Raw genomic sequence first — 21,468 nt, 5'->3', positions numbered from 1 at the left:
GCCCTTCTGACCAACCACACCAGCCCCAAAGCAAGCCATTTGTGCCTTAAAGTGAGTGGGGATTTGACCCTTGCCCTCCACTGCCCCATGCAACGGGCCCTCGCGCCATTGCTTCCCCCCAAGTGCTCTGGGCCTGGCACTGCCCCAGGGCCCTACTTTGGGCAGCCCTTCTGGGGGCGCCCCCACATAAAGAAAGTTCCCCACAGAGGCCGCCATTGGCCTTGGGGAAGCTCTGCCAAATGGGGCCCTGCTCCTGAGCAATAGGGCACCCCCTGGACCTGCTGGTGTGGGCACCTAAGAAGGCAGAGGTCATGAGGTCAGAGGGCCTGGGTCGAGGCACTGCAAGGCCCATCCTCCCTGGAAGGGGGCACCACTGAGGCATGTGTTGCCCCCTGGTGCTGAAGAAAAGGAAGGCCCTTTCCCATGGAGGAGGAAGAGGAGGAGGAGGAAGGGGCCCAGGGTCTCCTCACTCACTCACTCCCTCACTGGGGTCAGGGCCCACAGGAGCCCCCCAGGGCTAAAAGGGGTCCTGGCCTCCCTTGGGCCTATCCTTCCTTCCCTCTTCCTTCCCCAGAGCCTTCCCTCTGCCTTCTCCCTCTGCTCCCAATTCTGGCTGGCCGCTCTGGTCCTTCCCTCCCAGCCTTCCTTCCTGCCTCTCCCTCGCCCTGAAGCCCTGCACCGCCTTCCCACTTCCATTCCTGGCTTCTCCAGCTGCCTGCGAGGAAGCAAGGAGGGAAGGAAGGGGGCTCTTGCTGGGCCTCAGGCAGACAAGGTACTTGGGGGCAGCCCCATCCTTTTGGGGGGCTGGCAGCCAGGGAGGGAGTGCCGGGGAGAGACTGGGCAGCAGGGCCCCGGGGCTAACTTCTGAGGGCAGTGCCAGGCCCAGACCCTCTCAGGGTTCTGCCCCTGCCCCAGAACCCTCCTCCAAATCAGCCCCTCTTTCCAGAAGCGCAGGAGTTTAAGGGCATGCCAGTGCATGCTTTGGACCAGCGCTTTGGACACTTGAGTGCCAGGCACATCGGTGTGGCTTGGCAATGGCCAATGGACTTCCCCAGGAGCTTGGGGCATTTCCCTTAAATCTTCTTTGTAAGCTGTAACTGTAGCCTTGGCTTTTCAGGACATGCTCCGGCAATCCCCGCACGCTCGCCTTGTCCATGGCCACGTCCGTGAGAACGTCCTTAGCCTCCGTGAGGATGGACAAACAGACGCATGGCAGGGAAGGGCATGGAAGGGCACCAGCTCCCCCAGGAGCCTTGCTGGCTTTTTCCTGGAGCTTTTGATTGTTCAGGAGCAATGTGAGCTTCCTAGATAAGTGTTTATTGCACAGGAGTAATGGTCTGCTCTGTGGCAATGCCAACTGGTTTACCATGAGGAAATTATTCCAGGGCAGTGGCAGAGGTGTCAGAGTGTCTGTGTGTAAAACTGCCCACAGAAGAGAGAGGTCTCTCTGGAGCTGGTGGACAAGCGGACACATCGCCCCATGTTGGTGTGGGGCGCTTTGTCCGGACTGCGTCCGCCTTGCCCCACGGCCGACCCATGCAGCCCAGACTGGGAGGGAGGGGGTGGTTCTGCCACTGGAGAACTGGAGGAACTGAGGCGGGAGCTGGTGTCTCCGGCTGCGCCAGGCCCTTGCTGCTCTGTGTAGGCTCTCAGGGGTTGTGGCATAGAGAGCCCAAAAGGGCATTGTGTCTCTGAGCATATGGGAGTGAGTGTGTGTGCGTGTGCGCGCATTTAGACACTCTGTCAACTCTCCCTTCCTTTGACTAGGCATGCCTCTGGCCTCCTGGGTGCCCTGGACCTGGGCATCCATCAAACCCTCTTTACACAGGCCTTGCCAGCTCAGGACATGTGCCTCTGTGTATGGGAGAGACTGGTTTTGGCCACTGCCTGCCCTCCTAATGTGGCAACAACTTCCCTCCAGCCAGGCTCTCCTGCTTCCCCCAGTAAAACAACAGTAGGGCTATACTGGGAAAGAGGCTGCAGCTCCAGCCGGTCCTCGTGGGGCTCCCAGGAACCATGTGTGGACCCCACTTCTTTGCTAGCAGAGCTCCATCCAGCCCAGTTTTGCCCTGGCTTGGCTGCCTCAGCCTTTGCCTGTGGTTCTGGGGGTGGGAGTGGGGCACTGGCTGTCGGTGGGGGCTTCCCTTTAGTGTGGCACTCTGCCAACTGCCCATCGTTCGCCCGCTGCCTGTTCCTTTCAACAGGGAGATGGACGTAAAGGTGGGTCATCACAGCTCCCTCTCTGAGCTCCAGGAAGAGGCGAGGAAGGTGGGAGGCAAGTGTGTGGCAGGGAGAGAGGGGCCCTATGGGACCCCCATGTGAGATGGAGCCCCTTTGGAGGGTGCTTCCGTGGAGCATGCCCTCCTGCTCCTCCTCCCAGCTGCACCTTCAGTGGGCTTAGCAAGCAGGCTTTTCCTGGAAATGTGTGTTCCTCTGCAGGCGCTTCCGGGCCGTCCTCTTGTGGCTTGTCCCAAACCCTGCGTTTTCCTGCGATGAAGTCATAAAAGACAAAAGACAAGCAAAACAAACCCCATGGCCACAACAGCTGCAAAAGGGGTGCGAAGGACAGAGGCCCTCCTGGCAAATGCCTTTCCGACCCTTTGGGCACCCCTTGCCAGATGGAGACGCTGAGCGCCCGCCATCACTCAGTTGAGGTGCCAGGGAGATGCTCAGCTGAGCTGCCAGCATCCCCAGCTGGAAGGGCTTCAAAGGGCAGGTGGGCTCTGTGACCACCAAGGACTTGGCCTATGTCCCCTCTGCTTCTCTCTTGCTCTCACGTCCGCAGTTGTTTCTCTCTGGCAGGTAAAAACCTACAGCTTCCAGCACCTTGAGGAAAGGTTTTCATGGGACTTGTGGCAGCCAGAGGGAGAACCGAGGGTCTCTAGTAGCAAGCGTGGCTAGGAGGGCATTGGCACAGTAAAGGCCCCTTCCTGAAGAGGTCTGGTCTCGCCTGGGCGAAAGATAATGCACTTTCACTGGGTGCCATGACAGGCTTTCTGTGAGGCAGCCATTGGGAGGATCTCCCTCTGGCAAGCCTGGCTGGATCCACTTTTGAGGTGCATGTGGCTCCTTTGTTGGCAAGGGCAGCCGTGTCGCTTGGCTACCCCTCTGTTTCTGGGCACAAGCCAAACTGCTGGTTTTCCCCTGTGAACTGAAGGGGAAAAATTGAAGGGGGGGAGACCCCACCCTGAGCAGATGATGTGATTGCTTTTCACCCGGCTGTGCTGCATTTAGCCCCTGATGAGGGAAGGAAAGAGGCGGGAGGGTGGTAGAAGTGGGGGGGCAAGGAGGGCTGGCAGCAGATCTGCTTCTGGGAGCATCTGTGGACAGAAAGGCAGAGCAGATGACTGATAAATGAGGATCAGGGTGGTCCACAAAACCTGCAGAGTCAGAAGGAACACAATTAGCCTTATTTCCGAAGGGGATGGAAAGTGCCAGGCTTAGTCTGGAACAGAGGCTGGGAATAGGAGGCTTCCTGCCACTGGTGGTGGTCCAGAGCAGCCAGGAAGAGTCCTTTGCTCCGTTTGTGCAGAGCCCCTGCCTCTCAGTGGCATTTGGTTGGCCACCTCATGCCCTGGCCTGGCTGGCAAGATGGTGCCCGCGATGTGGAGGAGCCTGTCCATTCGGCATTAAGAAGGCATCCCGGGTTCTGGGCAAGAGCAGGAGAGATTATAGTTTGGTGGGCTGGCAGGCAAGCAGGCGCCTGACTATATTCCTCCTAAGCCTCAGTCCAGGAAGCCAGGATCCTTTCCAGGAATGCCTTGGCATGTGCGGGGCTTAGCTAAGCCTGGCGCCACCCTTACCCTGCTCCCCTTCCACCTCTCATGAAGGGCACAGGGGTTGGAGGGCACCGGGGACAAGGTGCTGAGTGTGCCCTGCTTGCCCAGAGGGGAAGGGTGGCCCTGGGGTCTGTCTCCACCCACTCCTTGGAGGGGCCAGACTTTGGGTGGGAGACCATCTGGGGGGAGGCAGGGTCCCTGCTGCGCTTCTGTGGAAGGACCCCTGGGGCACTGAGGTGGGCCCCAGTTCTGGGTCCGACTGTTTGGGTGAAGGGTGCACCCCATCTGCAGCGCAGCATAGGACGTGGCATGTGGTACTTTGAACAGGTGCCGCGTGGAAGGGGTTAGGCTGCCAGCCGGCTAGCTGGCTTCTAACCACCTGGGATGGTGTCTTCGTGGTCTTTCCAGAAATGTTTGTTAGCAGAGGAGTGTGAGCGTGGGAGAGTCCTGGCAGGGAGGCCCTTTGCTTCCCCCGCAGTGGCGTCTTGGGGCTCCTCAGCCTGAATTCAAAACAGGCGCTCCTCTTACCACCCACCACCCATCCCCACCACCGTAGGTCTGAGGAACCGGGATGTCCAGCTCCTCAGCCCCGAGATGAAGCAGTGCCCCCGCAGCTCTTCATGTGGGGCAAGAGACCCCTTCCTCAGGCAAAGCTTGTAAGGTGCAGAGGAAGGCAGGCTTCATGTGGCTGTTAAGCACAATCCGTATCTGCCTGGAGAGGCAAAGGAAGACCTACGTTGCCTCTTCCCACCTTCTCTGCTGTGCAGAGTGCCAAGCATTGCTACTGCCGTACCAAAAGCCTGTGCCAGGAGGAAGAGGAGGATGAGGTTCCTTAGATTAATGTTGAATAATCCCCCCCCATGCCATCCTACAGAGGGAGGCGGCTGGCTGGCATAGCACTGTTGCCTGGGCAGCTCTTTGCACTGGAGCCCACCTCCAGTTTGGCTTGTCAGCTTTTAGCACCATTTGTCAGGCTGTGAGAGAGATCCTCATGTGAAGACTTCTGTCTCAGGACAGGAGGCATTTGAGGAAGAGGAGGAAGGACACCACACCCCACAAGTGCGCGGCTTCTGGTCAGCGGCCATAGTCCGTCCCGAGCTCCTCCTCCGTCCTTCTTTGGTGCCAAACTAATCCCTTCCTAGCCCTAGTTTTAAACTTTGCAGCCCCACAAAGGACCTTGGTTGTTTTAGCAGCAGCCAATAGAGGTGGGTGGACACTCCTCAGCATGGGAACCCTGGCTTAAAACAGTCCAAATGCTCTTGTTTCAGTTGTTTTGGACAGCAAGGGGAAAGTGTTTGGAATTCTAATTCTCATCTCTCTCTCTCTCTATATATATATATATATATATAAATATATATAGTTTGCATGTTTGTGTGTAATACCCCCTTTCAGCCCTTCCTCCTCTCACAGCCTGGCTGCATGTTGGAACCGGGCGCATGGCTGGTGGCTCGGATGGCAGGCAGGGCTGGGCTCTTTCCCAGCTGAGCTCCATCCGTGGGGCTGCGAGAAGCTCCAGGGGCCATTTCCTGTTTCCAGTCAATCAGAGGAGGGAGGCGGCAATGGCAGCGGCTGCGTCCTGAGATTAATGGAGAGGTTTATTGAGTTTCACTGGAACACCTCTGCTTGTGGCTGATGCGCTCCAGATGGGCTGGCTAGCCCTGCCGTGGGGCTTCTGAGGCAGTGCCCTGGGGCACTGCTTGCTGGCACTGGCCAAGGCTCCCAGGCCCTGGCACTCGGAGAGTCTCGTGCCATGGGGAAGTCGGGCTCCAGCCTCACCATCCTCAGCCCCGATTGCAGCAGATGATGATTTGAGGAGGGCCCTATCCTCTCTGTGGCCCCTGCCTGTCCCTGAGCACCAAGGGGGGCTGCCTGGGGTCCTCTTCTGCCTGTTTGGGGAGAAGCCCTTCCCTCTCCAGCTGGCATGGGGCCGGGAAAGGAGACCCACATGGAGGCCCTGGACACCTGGTCCAGAGCACCTGGCTTGAAGCACAGCGGTGATAACAAGGGGGGGGGCTCCTCTTGCTCGGCTTCAAAGGGGCTCCCGCTACCCCAGCCTGCCGGCTCCCTTCCATTCTCAGGATCCAGAGAGTGTCCCATTGCTCCTGGAAGCTATTCATCCTGCCTGGGCCAAGTGTGTGTGTGTGTGGACAGGGAGTGGAGAGATGGGAGGACAACTGCTCCCACCCCCAAGTGCCCGACCGCTTCCTCCAAGCCGTTGTAGCCCCAGGATCCTGGTTTTGCTCCCTGGAACAGGGGCTGGGCAGCGGGGGCGGCCTGCATTGCTGAGCATCTGCATTCCTTCCCCCTCCAGGGGCTGGGAGAGTCCAGCAAGAAGGCGAGCCCCAGCCACCCCCCATATCCAGGCTGCTTCCCTCCTGACTGCAAGCAGTGTGTGTTGGGGGGGGGTCTCTGCTGCTGGGGAAGAGGAGAGGAGGATGGGGTGAGTGGAAGGCGGCCTTTGCTCTGGCCTCACTTCCTCCGTCCCTTGCCAGGCCTGAGGGTGGTCCCTGCCAGGAAGCGGATGGCCCGGGGTTCTCTCAGGAGCAGGCTGGCAGAGTTGCCCAGGAGGGAGCATTCTGGCCTTCCTTGGGGCTCCTCTGCTGCCTCCCTTTCTGGGCAGGAGAAGGAAGGGAGGCATCTCCCAACAGAAAGGAGTGCCACTGAGTGGCCAGCTGGCACTGCCAACAGTCCAGTGCTGCTGGTCAGACTCTGGCCCAGGACTCCTTCCTTGCCCAGGTTCCCTGGCACCTGCCTCTGTTTCTTCAACAGGGAAGCAAGACACTTGCACACCCCAGCCATCCCAATAGAGCAAACACCCTGCTGTGTAATTTTGGGGAGACCAGATTCCCCACATTCATGGTGCTAATGATGGGAGGGGGGCAGGAGAACCCCTTCTCATCCTCCTCCTCTTCCTTCTCCTCCTCTAAGGTTGAGCTATCAGTCCTTGCGTTGCTACTGATAAGCTCTGACTCAAATTACTCCAGGCTTAATTCAGGGGCTGCTGTGACTCTTTCCTCACCCCTAGGAGGAACCTGTTGGACCCTTCACCCCACTGAGGCCCTCCATTACAATGGGGTGGCTCCCTCCTGTTGCCCTTGGTCCCAGGGTCCCTGGTGGCCCTCTGCAGGTTTGGAAGTGCCTTTGGGGGGGGAGAGCAGCCAGGCAGCCCCTCCCCTGTGTCCGCTTCCTGTTTTCACACAGGGCTGCTTCCTGCGCTCCTCTCTGGCCTGGAGGGATGCCACGGAGGGGGACGGCAGATGGATGGACCAGTGGCAGAAGCACCAGGCGCTGATAAGGAAGAGCAGAGGAAGCAGCGGTTGCTTGTCTTTCAGGGGAGAGCAGAGCTCTGGGGGCCCTGAGCACTTCTGTCCAGCTCTCAGCCCTGTCCTGCTCATGCGTACACTCCCCCCCCATATAAACGCACAAACAGTGTCCATAATCCTGCCTTTGGGCCCAGGACAACATCCATGGTGCTTATGTGTGTGTATAGCTCCTTGAATGCCCAGTTATCCAAAGGTCAGTCCAGACCCTCAGAGCCCCTGCAGCCTGTCTGGGCCTCTCATTTCTGATGGCACCTCTGCAGTGGCATGTGGAGCACCTCTGGCATGGCTGCTCTTTCCCAAGGGGGGCTGTACAAGAGGAGCCAGAGTCCCACGTGGTCCCCTCCACTTCCTTGCCCCGGCCTGGCCCTGAGGAGGAGGGCAGGGGCATCTTCAGGGCCCCCACTCCCACCCCCCACAGGGTCCCTTGCCTGCCTTGCCTTCCTTGGGCCTTTCCCCTGTTCTTGGCTTGTCACTATTTGGTCTCCATCTGTCCAGGGAATAGGGAAAGGTTTGGACAGAGGCCTCTGACCATGAGGCTCAGTCTGCACCCAGCTCTCTTGACAGCATTCTGTGTTTCCGGCAGCAGATCCCTGGCCCTGAGCCTGAGAGCGCCAGGGTGCCCCTCCTCGCATTGGAACTGACCCACTTCTTTGTTTTGGGGTCAGGGCTGTCTCTTTGGGGGAGCCTAGTCAGAAGGGTCCCCAACACCTTCCTGCCCTGGCCAATCTGTCCCCCTTTCTCTCCGTTCTCAGGGGGATGATGATCCCGTATGCCATCCTCTTGCTGTGGATGCGACTGGTTTGGGGCTGGTCGCTCACTCCTGGTGATCCCAATGTCTGCAGCTACTGGGAAAGGTGAGCAATGGGGGGGGGGGGGGGGGGTACGGGAAGGAAACCGCTGCCCCAGCCAAGTCATGCCTCTGGGGAGCTCTCTCTCTAGGGCTCACTCTTTATCCCTGATCCCACGAGGCTTTGCCACAATGGAGGGGGGAGCCTTTGGCCTTCCAGGTTTGGGACTACAGTACCCAGAATTTTGGGGGTGCTTTGAGTTTGTTCTCTTCCATCCCCTTTCTTTCTGTTTGATTCTTTTTAGTCTCTATGCCTCTCCTGGTTTGCTTTAAGTATTCCTATTGACATTCTTTCTCTGGGTCTCTTGTCTTGTTTTTATTTTTTTTCCATATTTAAATGGGGTTTGAAGGATGTTGTTTGGGCTGGTGCTTGTGTGTCTGTTATTTTAGCCTGCATCTTTCTCCCTTTTACTCCCCTTTTCCCTTTGCTGGGTCTCAGGTGAGCCCCCTGCCCCACCCCATAACACAGCAGCTGTCTTACGTGCAGCTAATGGCTCCTGATGCCTCTCTCTGCTCAGTTTCACAGTGCCCTCAAAGGAGTCCTACTTGCAGCCCTTCGCCCAGGTCTCCATGGAGCCTTGCGAGGGAATGTGGCCCTTTGTGGAGAAGACCTGCACCCGGCACAAGTAAGAAACTATCCCCCTCTCCTTCCCATTCTTGAGCATCTCCTGGCTCATGCCTGCCCAAATTCTCTGCCGCCTGAAAGGTTTGCCAGGGTACCTATTAGAAAAGGAGGGGGATTTGGGGCCAGGAGGGCAAGGACAGCCCAGGGACCCGGGAAAGGCTGGGCCGAGGGTGAGACTCTGGTAACAGAGGTGGCTTTGGCCTTTTCAGTAGAACTTACCTTTTGATTCATTCATTTGTATCAGCTGTTTTAAGTACTGTCAAAGTGGCTGGCACTCTTGGGGCAGTTTGTATAAAAACCCCTCAAGGAATCAATAACAGCGCAGCTGGAAGAAATGAATCAGTCAATGCTCTGTATCCACATTTAGGGTCTTAAGAACCAGCCATAAAACTTAAATAGCAGAAGTGAAAAGGAGTGAGTGTTGGCTGAGGAGGGCCTGAGCCTGGCTTCCTCCCTGGGGTCCTCCAAGAGTCTGGCTGGCCAGGACCACTGTCCAAGGAGTCTTAACCAACGGCTTAGGGGCAGGCATCTGTTTCCCCCTCATGAATAGAAATGGCTGGCCCTGAAGAGTTTCTGCCCGGCTCCTCTGCCCGGCCCCACAGGCCTCTTTGGGCTAGAGGCCTCCTTGGCATTGACCATCTTGTCTTGGCTCTTCCACAGAGTCCTCTACAAGGCTGCCTACAGGCAGAGCGTGAAGCTGGACTACAGGAGGCGCTACCGCTGCTGCCAGGGCTACTACGAGAGCAACAGCCTCTGCGTCCGTAAGTCCCGGCTCCCTGTCTGGGCCCAGACCCCCACAAGTCCTCACCCCAAGAGGGGCTCTGCTGCCTGAGGGCTTCTCTCTCCTTCCCCTCCCCCAGCACAGCCCCAGCGGAGGGGGACAGCAGAGCCCCCTGCTCTGGGGCAGTTCAAAGAGGGGAGAGGGCAACCATCCACTATCCCCTGAAAGGGGAAAGATGTCTTCTGGGGCCAGCAGGGAGAAGAGGGGGGGGTCTTCCTGAATGCTGGGGGGCAGGTTGATCCCTGGGCCTCTCCCTCCTTTTGGACCCACTTTCTGGCGTCTGTGAGGCAGCTCTTCTCACCCACTGAGACCCTCTGCAGCCTCCCTGGGGCCATTTTGCTTTGCTGGGTGAGCAGGGCTTTGGGGCGATACTGGGGCTCCTTCTTCCCTCCTTCTTCCCTCCAGCTCGATGCACCCAGGACTGTGTCCATGGCAGGTGTGTGGCACCAGAGCAATGCCAGTGTGAGCAGGGATGGAGGGGCACGGACTGCTCCAGTGGTGAGTCTCTTCCCAAGCTATGTGGGCAAGCACCCCAGCTGCCCCTTTTGGCCTCCAGTGTCTGGGGCAGCTGCCCGCAGATAAAAGTGCTGGGGGCTTGCAGAGGTCTTTCCCCCTACAATGTTCCTTCCCCCAGTGCAAGTAAAAGGGATAGCAAACAGGGATAGCAGGAGGAGCATCACAAATCCCAAGGGTTGGGGGTCCAGAGGTCCAGATGGAAGGGAGGGCTCCCAGGAGCCCCATTGCAAGGAGGCTTGCATGGCTGCTTCTGGGCAAGCAGGGACTGGGTCCCTCTCTCTCAGGTAAGGCTGCCTGGCTTTCTAGTTCATGGCTGGGAATATCCACTGGCCACTTAGCAGCCCACAAGTAAACACACAGGCCACCACCAGGGCAGCATGGGAGGAATCTTGGGTCCCCTGGCTGGATCCAAGTCATTTAGCCACCCCCACCCCCCACACTTTGATACCTGGAGCAGCCTGGGGCAGAAGGGGAAGGTGGGGTTTCCTGTTTGTGCATCATAGTGCTGGTTTGCAAGGGGATTTCTGTGGTTTGTGGCTTTTGTAAACCTCCATGTGGGAGTGAGGAATGCAAGGAATGTGTGTGTGTGTGTATGTGTGTGTGTGTTTTCTCTGTCTCTCTTTCTCTCTCCTCCTTCCCCCCTCCCCCCGCCGCCATGCTCCTTGGCCACATTGCAGACTGTCCCACATCAAATCCACCCCCGCTGCTCCATGGAGGGTCTTGGCAGAGGCAGCCGGTTCCCACACAGAGGGACTGTCCCTCTGGGCCTGGGGTTTACAGCGGGTCACTGCCTGGGAAATAAACACCCCACAGGAGCGGAGGGAAGGAGGGGATGGTGTGGGGTGAGGAGTGACAGCTGCCTAAGGGGGAACAGGAGAATGAGGGGGCCCCTCTTCATAACCCTTGTCTCCTTGCAGCCCCACTCATGCCGTGCTCTTCTCATCTGCTGACATGTTTTGATGGCCGCCTGGCCAGCGCAGGCTGTCTGTGGGTTGCCCAACTCACGGATGCCCCCTTTATCCCTCCCGTCCGTTCCTCCAGACTGCAGCAGCCTCTTGTGGGGCGCCCACTGCGAGAACCCCTGCGTGTGTCTGAATGGGGGCAGCTGTGACCCCCTGACCGGGGCCTGCGCCTGCCCTCCAGGCTTCAGGAGTCCCTCCTGCCAAGAGCCCTGCGCCCAGGGCACCTATGGCCCCGGCTGCCTCCTGGATTGCCACTGTGAGAACGGGGCCACTTGCGATGGGGCCACAGGGGCCTGCTTCTGTTCCCAGGGATACGCTGGGCCACAGTGAGTAGCGGGGGCAAGGCTGGGGGCCAGAGTGGGACAGCTGCTAAGCTGCTTTCTTGGGCAGTGGTCAGGGGACTGGCCTCCCCTTCCCTCCATGCCTGTCTCTTCCAGCTGCGAGCTCCCATGCCTCAATGGAACCAGTGGACTTCAATGCCCAGCCCACTGCCCCTGTCAGAATGGGGGCATCTGCCACCCCCAAGAGAGCCATACTTGCGCCTGCCCTCCTGGGTGGATGGTACGTACCTTCCTCAGTTTGTCTGTCCATTTGGAGGGCAGCCGGGCAGCCTTCCTTTAGCCCGTTCCCTGTTCAGCCCTCCTGGCCTTGTTAAGGGCCAGACAGGCCACCCCAAGATCTGAGAGGGCAGAGGAACTGCTCTGAGCCCCTCTGTATGTGTTTCTGGGAGTGCGATCCTCCAGGAGACCCCATGGCAGTTGTGGAAGCCCCTACCCTCCAGCTTTCTGCTCCTACGTTGCAGGGCCCCATCTGCTCCATCCGCTGCCCCGCGGGGCACTTTGGCTCCAGCTGCCAGGGGGAATGCCAGTGCCACAACGGAGGCCAATGTGACCGTGACTCTGGACAGTGCCGCTGTGCGCATGGCTACATGGGAGAGCAGTGAGTAGACGCCGACAGAGAAGGGGGCTGGGGGTCCTGACTGGTCTTGCTTCCCTGTGCTCCTGCCAAGGGGCTCCAGAAGTCTGACCTACTGATTTTGAAGAGCAGCGTCTCATGAGGAGGAGGCTTTTGGGCAGTGGGGGGGGGGGAGTCCTTGGAGTGGGTGAAATCCCACCACAGAGTTTGCCTAATTCCAGCTCTGGCAAGAAACACATATACACACCTCAACACCTGGCATTTGCTTTCATGATCTCCTGGCCAGAGGATCCCTCCCAGAAGGAGGTCCAAGTTTCCCACAGCCCTTCTGTGGGTTGGAGGGAGGAGAGGAAGGGATCTATGGGGAAGGGATACGGCTCTGAACTGAAGGTGCATGTGCTCCCTTCCAGCCCAGCTTTATAAAGTGTTGGAAATGATGGAAGGGCTGAAGAGGCAAAGGCCCTTGGCAGCCCTGGTTTCCTCCATCTGTGTTGGAAGTGGATTCCCAGCACCCATCATGTATTGTGGGGGGTGGGTTTGGGGGGGCTGTGCAAATGATGGGAGGGCAGCAGGGAACATGCCAGTCATGGGGAGTGGTGGGGCGGGGGCCCCCTTTCTGGCAAATGGAGATCTGGGTTCAGCTGGGGGGGGGTCCTTGGATGTTTTCTTTTTGTGGAGCAGCTCTGCCTCCCCGACTTCCTAGGCTTGCTCCCTCCCTCCCTTCCTTTCTTACTTTTCATTGCGCTTTCTCCTTCCCCAACAAAGGTGCCGTGAGGAATGCCCCATTGGCAAGTATGGGCAGGACTGCCAGCAGGACTGCGACTGCACCAATGGCGGGCGCTGCTTCCACATCAATGGGGCCTGTCTGTGTGAAGCTGGTTTCTTTGGCAGCCGCTGCGAGGAGCGTAAATGCTCACCTGGCTTCTATGGCCTGGGCTGCCACTTGCCCTGCCTCTGCCATCCTGGGCACACACAGAGGTAGGGACCCTCTGGGCAGGTTAGGGGAGGCAGGGAGAGAAGGAGGGAGCGCCCCGTGAACGCTGCAGCACCTGGCTCAGACAGCCATCCATCTGGGCTAACGGGCGCATGCCCTCTCCTTGCTCCTTCAGTTGCCACCCGCTCTCGGGCGAATGCACATGCAAGCTGGGTTGGACTGGCCTCCAGTGCAATGAGACCTGCGCTCCAGGCTATCACGGCCTGGGTTGCCAGGAGCCCTGCTTGTGCCTCAATGGGGGAGCGTGCGACAGCGAGACGGGGCTCTGCCAATGCCCAGCAGGCTTCACAGTGAGTTCCCAGAAGGTAGATGCGAGGCTTTGCGTTCAACTGGCCTCAGACTGGCTCTCAGGGCTGCAGTACTAATAGCTGAAATGATAAAATGTGGTCCACCCAGTGGCTTGGCTGGAGGGAGAAACCAGGCCTTTGAGCTCAGGGGAATGGGCATCGTTCTTCTCCCCCTTCCGGCAGCACCAGTAGGAAAGTGCCGAAGATCCTCAGCAGTTGAAGAGCTTTTTGCCCAGCACCCCCACCCTTTCCCCTGGCTCTCCCTGGGCAAGGCAGTCGGGAAGCTGTTCTGAGCTGTGTCCTTTTGACCTCAGCCCTCTCTGTCCATCCCTTAGGACAAGCACTGTGCCAGTCGCTGCCCAGTCAACTCCTACGGCTTGAACTGCACCCAGCACTGTGACTGCAAGAATGCCTTGGCCTGCTCCTCCGTGGATGGGGCCTGCGTCTGTAAGGAAGGTACAGTGCAGTCCCACGGGACGGTGTGGGGTGAGGCAAGGGGCATGTGCTGGCAGGCACCCTGCTGCCATCTCCTGCAGCCAGAGGTCCTCCTTGTTGGAGGAGCCCTCTTGGACTGCCCTTCCTGGAAAGCCAACTCCTTCCCGTCTTGCCCTCTCTGTGCCTTAGAGGCCCATCTACTGGGACCCTCTCCTCTCTCTCCTCAGGCTGGCAAGGAGCAGACTGTTCTCTCCCTTGCCCCATGGGCACCTGGGGCTCTGGCTGCAACGAGACCTGCCAGTGTGCTAACGGAGCCACCTGCAGCCCCGTCAGCGGCAAGTGCATGTGTGCCGCAGGCTGGCGTGGCAGCAAGTGCCAAGACCCATGCCCAGTAAGTGGCTCTGGGGAGGAGGGAGGGAGGAGGAGTTCCAGTGGGCACACACAGGCACACCAACTGCCCAAGGTGCCCTCTCTGCCTCCCACAAAGGACACCCACCCCAAGAGGGTGCCTGCTGGACCTGGCTCCCTTCTCTGGCTCCTTGCCCGAGGGGCATCCAGGCAAGTCTGGCCCTGGGACCCCCCACAAGAAGGGGGGCTGTCAAGCCAGGAGAGCAGTTGTCAGAAGGGGGGAATCTGATGGCTGTGGGAGAAGGGGGCAGCATGTCTGTAGGTGAGCCAGGTACCTGGGCCCAAGAAAGTTTGGTGCCCATCATCCTTCTCTCCCTCTTTCTCCCAGGCTGGGTCCTTTGGCCTGGGCTGCAGTCAGAAGTGCACCTGCCAGAATGCGGCTGGCTGTGACCCCTTCACTGGTCAGTGCCTCTGCCTTCCTGGGTGGACAGGTAAGGAGGAGGCCTCTGCCCATCTCCCACCAGACTGGCGGGGGGGGTGGGTTCATGGGAGGAAGGAGGCTTTGACTTCTGGGAGCCCTTCAGACCATCGCTGGCCCAGGGCTCTGCAGCCTCCCCAGGCTTCCCTCATCATTTGAGGGGGCTGGCTTGGTCCTGTCCACCACGCGCCCTTCTGCGCTGCTGGGAAGGCTGAGCTGGGCCTTTGGAGCTGTTACGAAGGAAGGAGGGTGTCCAGCCCTCCCTCCAAGCACCTTAACTCTTCAGGGGCTGCTTATCTGCCCAGAGGTTAAGTCAGCATTCCCCAAAGGCACCTTGAGATATATGGACCCTTGAGTGTACCCCTGGACTCTTCTCCTCCCTGGGATGCAGAGGGGGCCGGGCTGGGCAGCTGGGGAACGAGGACCCCATGTGCCTGACTGCGTGCTCCACAGGGCTTCACTGCAGCCAGCCCTGCGGAGAGGGCCTGTGGGGGCCGCACTGTAGCCAGCTGTGTTCCTGCAAGAATGGCGCCTCTTGCTCCCCGAAGGACGGGAGCTGCGACTGCAGCCCAGGCTTCAGGGGCCCCTCCTGCCAGCGCCGTAAGTCACGCACCCATTGCCAGGGCAGCCTCATGTCCCCCCCCCTTCTGCCCAGGACCCAGAAGGGAGCCCACGACTCTGGCCAGGGTGGGGGCACCCTCCTCACAGTATAGTTCTTTTCCAGACCAAATGTTTTTGTTGTAAAATGTTAGCATAATAACTTCTATAGCACTACAACATCATGTTAAGCTTTCCAGTCCCTGTGCCATTACTCACTTGCTCCAATAAGCCCCTTCAAGGGTTTCCCTAACATTTAGCAAACAAAGTGGAGCAGTGCTGGTTGAAAGTAAATTATGGGGATCTGGAGAGAATGCCTCTCCTGGGCAGGGAGAGCAGGGTCCCTGCAGCAGAGGGCCCTCAGCTGGGCTGGGGAGAGGGCCGGCCTTTCCTGACCCCAAGGGTCCCAGCCTCCAGGGGCTGCCCAGGCGACCCAGGCCCTTCTCCCTATGGCCACATGTGGGGGCAGGAGGAGGTAGAAGGAAAGGGTGGCCTGTCTGCAGCTCTTTTGTCTCCCCCCTGCAGCCTGCCAGCCGGGACGTTATGGCAAGAAGTGTTCGGTGTCCTGTCGGTGTGCCAACCACTCCATCTGCCATCCTGTGGACGGATCGTGCGACTGCCCTCCCGGGTGGATGGGCAACGATTGCTCGAGGCGTGAGTCTCCCAGTCAGGCCTGAGAAGTGGAGGGAATATGGGAGCGGGGGAGACTGGGAATTGCCATAAAAGAGCTGGGACGCAGTGGCTAAAGGCCTGAACTGCAGCCACAAGGTTGTGGGTTTGATCCCAGGCTGGAATCCAAGGTCCACTCAGCCTTGCATCCTTACGTAGGTTGCTAAAAGGAGTACTCAGCTGGTTGGGGGTAACTGGCTTACACACTGTGAACTGCTTAGGGAGTGCTTAGTTCACTGATAAGCAGTATAGAAATGTACTTGCTATTGCTGTTGCTGTATTGCTACCAGAAGTTCCTTTTCCAGGGTCCCTGTGGCCTTGAAGAGGAGCCAGGACTGTCTTACTCAGTGGGAGACCCACAGAGGCACCTTCAGGCTCCCCTCCTGCCCTGAGTGGTCCCACAGGCCCTGGACACGTCCGCTGAGCTGCTGGGAGGGGGGGTCTTTTGAGGTGGCATTGCCACTCTCAAGGCCTCTGTGCCCCAGTTATTCCTTGCAGACTGAGCAGGTGTCTTTCTGACACCACATGGCACCTGTCCTTACGGTGGCCTCCTGGCCAAGGGGCTTGGAAGTGGGATGTCCCCCCCCCGGAACATTGTGGCCATCCCTGTGAGGGAGGCCAGCAACAGAAACTTTGGTGCCAGAGCAGCAGCCCTAAGACTCTGGGGGGGGGTGTTGTGGGTCTGAGCCCAGGAGCTGCCCAGCGCTCCCCCCACTCTATTGGAAGCAAAGGCGAGAGAGGCGTGGGGGTCTCCCTCTGAGCTTTCCCTTCCGGTCTCTCTTTGCAGGCTGCCTCCCAGGGTTCTTTGGGGCAAACTGTAGCCAGCGGTGCACATGTGAGAACCAGGCCGCTTGCGACCCAGAGGTGGGGAGATGCGTGTGTCCCTCAGGCTTCACTGGGGCCCGCTGTGAGACCCGTAAGCCTGGGGTGTGGCTCTGGGGGGTGTGGGACCGATGGGCTCATGAGTATCAAACGGGGGTATGTGGGGCAAGGGAAGATCAGGGGCTCCATTTGACCACCCTCCCCCTGGCTCCCACTCGACTCCACTTGGAGGTCAACGGGTGGGGAGGTGGGCTGGGGACAGAGGGGGCTGGCGGCCATGTGGACACGGCTCAGCTCTTCTCCTTTGGGGCCTGGCTCTCTCTCTGTCCATCCATCTGACTCTCTCTTGCTGTCGTCCAGGGAGCCCTGACCACCCGCTCACCATGGTCCCAGCCGCGCCAGTGGGCTCCCCCTCCCTGGGGGCTGTCATTGGCATCATTGTCCTGGCGGTCCTTCTGGTGGCCTTGCTAGCCCTCTTCCTCTGTTACCAACACCGGCAGAAGATGAACAAACTGAACCGGCACATCTCTGTGGCCTACACTGCAGGGAGGACAGGCAGTTCAGAGTATGCCGTGCCAGGTGAGACTGGGCAGGGTGGGGGTTGGGACTCCTGGCTTCACACAGCTGACCACAAGCTGGGATTTTGGGGGGTGGGGGACAGGAAGCGCCTCCTACCAGCTCTTCTTACACCAGAGGAAGTGTCCCAGGGCTGCCAGCTCCAAGGGATGGGCCCTGAATGTTAAGTGGGGAATTAGGGACCTGGCCCTCTTGCCCCAAAAGGCTGAGCCCCTTTTTCTGTTAAGGGGCAAAGGAGGGTGCCATTTGAGCACCGCTCTTGGCTCACTTACATTTGCCCTTCTGTCCAGATGTGCCTCCCAGCTACACCCACCACTACTATTCCAACCCCAGCTACCACACCTTATCACCCTGCTGCCCAAGTCCACCCGTACCCAGCCTCCCTGAGACTCCTGTGGGCTCCAGTAAGGTAAGGGCCCTCCCCACCGAGCCTGGCAGTCCCTGCAGGGCCTTGGAGAGGAGCTTTTGACTTCCATCGGTGGGCAGGTGGGCAGGCAGTGCTTTGGGCTAAGGATGGGGTGCTCACCCACCCCTACAGTGAGGTGGAAGAAGGGTCTGTGCAACCAGCCTCCTGCCTAGGAGGGCAGGGGTGGGGAAGGGGATTCCCTTGCAAAGTGGGGCTGTTGGGTGGGATTTGAGTGCTCAGACTGTGCCAACGCTTCCCTCTCGCCACTTCCCCCTGCCTCCCTTGTTGTTCCCCTCTGCCTTCCCTTGCTGGTAATGGGGGTGCCATTTTGTGCCAGAATAGTGCTCTGAAACCTCACAGCTCAAGAGCTCCCCCACAGCTCAGTGCCAAGGATCCTGGCAAGCTACCAGAGGGGCAGCCGCCAACTGACCAGGGAGTGGCCCCCCCAGGACAGATACTTACCCAGCCCTTGCCAGGCTCTCCCTTCACCTGCCTCCTCCCTCCTTGGCCAGGGCCTTACTAGCTGAGTCCCACAGCATCCCCACTCTCTTTGGGCATGGGGAGAGAAGCCCTGGTGTCAGGGGGCCTGGCCACCCTCTACCCCTGATCTCTGGAAGGCAGCCCCTTGGGCCCTCGTCCTGTTCTGCGGTGTGTTGCAGGGCTCTTCCCTGGTGACTCTCCTTCTCTCCTCCCTCCCCCCCAGTTCTCTCCCATGAAGAGCCTGGAGCGCGAGTGGCCAGGGCCACATGGGGCAGAGGGGAACGCCACCCTCCCAGCTGACTGGAAGCACCTCCAGGGGTCCCTGCCCCCCACCTTTAGCCTCACCTCGTGGCAGGGTAAGTGGGGGGCTTTCCTTTGCTAAGGAAGATGCAGTAGGGAGGGGCTGGGGGTGAAAGTGGGGAGAGGGGGAGACAGGATGATGGAGACCCCCCCCCTTGCCCTGCTGACCACTCCGAAGCCACTTTGGCCCTCGTTGGTGCCTTCCACCCTCCGTCTCTTACTGTGGGGAACCTCTGTCCATTCCCCAGAGAGAGGATGGACAGAGGGATGTTAGGAGTCAGCTGAAGTTATTGCCAGAAGAAAATACATACTCAGTGACCTGGTCAGGTATGTTAGGATTCTAAGGTAAGAAGGGGAAACTTTACTCCTTTCGTTTAACTGTAAGTTACTTTTATAGTTAAGAGGGTGCGTATGTGGACTCACTACTTGGGTGCATTTTCTGCTACATGCCTTCCAGGTAAAAAGTAAGACAACTTCTCTGTTTTAATTCTTTTTTGATTATCAGGTGGGAAATGCTTTTTGAAGAGTAAGTGGAGGTAGTAATGCTTGATGACTTTTTGGAAGTCCCTTTCCAAGCCCTCCCCTCCTCAAAGAGCATTTATGCCCCCTTCCCAGCAAACGCGGGGGCCCCATTCGACTGAGTCATAAGGGCATCGCCCCACATGCAGCCATGGGAAGTGCACCTCCTAACTCTGCCACCCCATTTCCTCCCCACATCCCAGGAGGAGGCCAGATGGACCGCAGCTACAGCTACACGAACGGACTGGGGAAGTCTCTCAGCAAAGGTAAGGCAGATGGTGCCCTTCGAACCAAAGAGGCTTCCCTGGGCCTGGTCTGAAGAGTGGAGGTGAGGGGCTGCTTGGAAAAAGTGGGGCTCTGTCTCACGTGCCCCAAGACAAGGCCAGAGCAGGGCTCTGAATGGGGTCCTTGGGAATTGGGGAAGGCCTGGGGGGTGCTTGGAGCGGCACCTTTTGTGGCAACTGGGGTTCCCAGGTGTGGCCTTGGTGTTGGTCAGCCTGGACCCCTCGCCCCCTTGTCACCCCCGCATCCTGCAGGGTATTCCCCTGAGGAGGCCCTGTGCGGAAGCGGCAGCTCCCTGGGCAGTGAAAACCCCTACGCCACCATCAAGGACCTGCCTGTTCTGAGCGGGCGGCCCTCGGAGAGCAGCTACATGGAGATGAAGTCCCCCGCAAAGCGTGAGCGGTCCTACGCGGAGATCAGTCTCTCTGAAGAGCCCACACGGGTCCTGGAGGAGGAAGAGGAGGAGGAAGGTACTGGGCTGGGGCAGGCATGGTCCTCTGTGGGGTTTGCGCCAGGACAGCCAAGAGCGGAGAGGCTTCCCCACTCCTCTGATGGCGCTGGACGCCTGCAAACGCTGCCAGCCTCTGCCTCCCACTGCCTCAGGCGCAACTGTGTCCAGAATCTTTGCTCACATTAACCTTCTTTCTGTCCCCCCCAGCTGCCTTGGGACCCTGACCCCCATCATCCCCAGCCAGCATGGCAAGCGTGTTAAGGGCACAGGAGGAGGGGAGTGGTGCTTCCCCTATGCAGCCCTCCTTGAGGCTGGCGCTGTTCCTGCCTCCTGTTTCCAGAGGTGCCTCCTGGCATGCCCGCGCCTTCCTCGCTTTGCCCTGAAGAAATGCCTCCCTAACCCTAACTCTAACTCTAACCCTAACCTTTCTTTCCCTCCAGGTCGCAGCTGCTCTGGGGCAGAAGGAGCTGCCTTGCCAGGCCCGCCAGCTCTCCCGCCGAACCATTACGACTCACCCAAGAACAGCCACATCCCCAGCCACTATGACGTGCCCCCCACCCGGCACTACCCGCCCTCACCGCCACTCCTCCGGAGGCAGGACACATGAGGATCCCCCGCCAGCCCACCCCTTTGGCTTTTGCCTTTTGAGAAGGACGAGAAGGGGGCAAACAACAGCCTGAGGATCCTGGAAGAAGGTGGCCATGTCCTTTGTGCCCAGGCAGTTTCTCTGGGTTGCTGGCGTTCTGGCAATTCCTGGCAGCCCCCCATGAGCTTCGTGGAGGTGAAACACTGAGCATCCCAGCAAGGGCTCTGTGACGGCTCTTGCGACTGAAAACCTCCAAACTGAGCAGCTGCTTTGCCTCCAGAGCAGAGGAACCCTTTGCACAGAAGGAGTCGTTCATGAGTCAGAAAAGATGCCACCATTTGATTTATTTTGCTCTTGCGCTTTGCCCTCAACGGCTGAGAGGACCCCTTGGGCCGAGCCCCTCTTTCTTCAGTGATCTGGCCCAGAAGCCTCTGCTGTTTGCTTCCCGAAGTGGGTCTGGAATCCAAGCCATCAGTTTTGTCTCATACATTTTGTCACTGAACAAGACTTAACAGGGAAATGTCCTGAGAGGGCCTTCCTGCCCTCCCTCTCCCCCCTCTTGCCCTAATTTTTCTGGGAACTGCGAGTGCTGTGGGTGACATGTGAAATGTTTTGCATAAAAGCCCCTTGCCCTGTTGACACCAAGGGCTGTTGTGCGCAGACACACAGACAGACACAGAGCATGTGCCAAAGGTGCCAGGCTCACCCAGCCCTCCTGCCCTTGGCCTGCTGGCCTCCACTGGGATGGGGAGCGAGTCCAGCTGCCAAGGGGGCTCTGATGCTTCTCGGCTCCCGAAGAGATGCTCACCTGGGCACACTCAGACCGGTGCCCCTCGCTGCTGCTTCTATGTGGGGCAGGAGCATTTCCACAACTGTCACAATGGAGCCCAGCAGTATTGGCTACCATTTGTGCCATTCATGGCCAAAGCTGGACACCCCGTCTGCAATGCTTTGCAGGCAGAAAGCAATTAAGATGGTTTTCTGGACAATTAATTCCTACAGAACTCTTCCCCCGCAACGTCCAAGCTGTGCTGCCTCCAAATGACTTGTGTTGACCATTAGGAGCCCAGTCTGTACCAGGGCCATTGGTTGCAGCCTCTCTCTCTCTCTCTCTGCTGGACCTCCCCCCCCCCCCATGCTTAGTTTCTCATGGAAGAGTGACCGGGTGGCCCTCTGCCAGCCTAGCCTTTGCCTTGCTTTTTGTTGGAGGGCCCTTCGGTGCTCCTGCCTCAACACTGCAACTCTTAACATTTGTACCCTAAGTTTCTTTCACTACTATATGGATTTGGCCACTACAGCGTACTTTGATTTCTGCTACCAGGCCTACACTGAAGTTCCTTATGAGGCTATGCTGGGTAATGCAACCCAAAATGTGGCTGCTGGTCCAGGACCTTATCACACATGGGGGGGGGGAGGAGGTTGCAGCTCAGATCCGCAGTCACTCTGTTCTAGCAATGCAAAGCATGATTTTTTTTTTAACCAGATCCAGA

The 21,468-nt window shown here is 58.7% G+C and overlaps 1 protein-coding gene across 4 annotated transcripts; it reads left to right on the top strand.

The window, feature by feature from the left end:
• Positions 1–428: 428 nt before the first annotated feature.
• Positions 429–21,468, top strand: PEAR1 (platelet endothelial aggregation receptor 1). 4 transcript variants are annotated; one of them, XM_042440360.1, is made up of 23 exons: positions 429–772; positions 6,981–7,295; positions 7,855–7,956; positions 8,468–8,575; positions 9,235–9,335; positions 9,761–9,853; positions 10,913–11,159; positions 11,271–11,394; positions 11,636–11,772; positions 12,514–12,726; positions 12,858–13,032; positions 13,365–13,485; positions 13,692–13,855; positions 14,201–14,303; positions 14,744–14,890; positions 15,413–15,541; positions 16,344–16,472; positions 16,739–16,957; positions 17,245–17,363; positions 18,064–18,196; positions 18,863–18,925; positions 19,196–19,411; positions 19,833–21,468. In XM_042440360.1, exons 3-23 carry the CDS (start codon positions 7,859–7,861, stop codon positions 19,997–19,999), a joined length of 3,006 nt encoding a protein of 1,001 aa, XP_042296294.1. In that variant the 5' UTR covers positions 429–772; positions 6,981–7,295; positions 7,855–7,858; the 3' UTR covers positions 20,000–21,468. The 4 variants fall into 4 exon arrangements, with proteins under 4 accessions (XP_042296294.1, XP_042296293.1, XP_042296292.1 ...); XM_042440359.1 differs by lacking the exon at positions 6,981–7,295 and adding an exon at positions 2,440–2,802; XM_042440358.1 differs by lacking the exon at positions 6,981–7,295.

This window comes from Sceloporus undulatus, chromosome 9 (genome assembly GCF_019175285.1).
Source record: "Sceloporus undulatus isolate JIND9_A2432 ecotype Alabama chromosome 9, SceUnd_v1.1, whole genome shotgun sequence".
Lineage (NCBI taxonomy): Eukaryota > Metazoa > Chordata > Lepidosauria > Squamata > Phrynosomatidae > Sceloporus > Sceloporus undulatus.
This window is presented reverse-complemented; position numbering and strand designations above follow the sequence as displayed.

Bases quoted from the DNA above. Each gene is read 5' to 3' on its own strand.
- PEAR1 (XM_042440358.1), top strand. From the start codon at position 7,859: ATGATGATCCCGTATGCCATCCTCTTGCTGTGGATGCGACTGGTTTGG. The intron at 8,576-9,234 runs GTAAGAAACTAT...GCTCTTCCACAG, and splicing joins AAGACCTGCACCCGGCACAA to AGTCCTCTACAAGGCTGCCT. The intron at 14,891-15,412 runs GTAAGTCACGCA...TCCCCCCTGCAG, and splicing joins GGGCCCCTCCTGCCAGCGCC to CCTGCCAGCCGGGACGTTAT.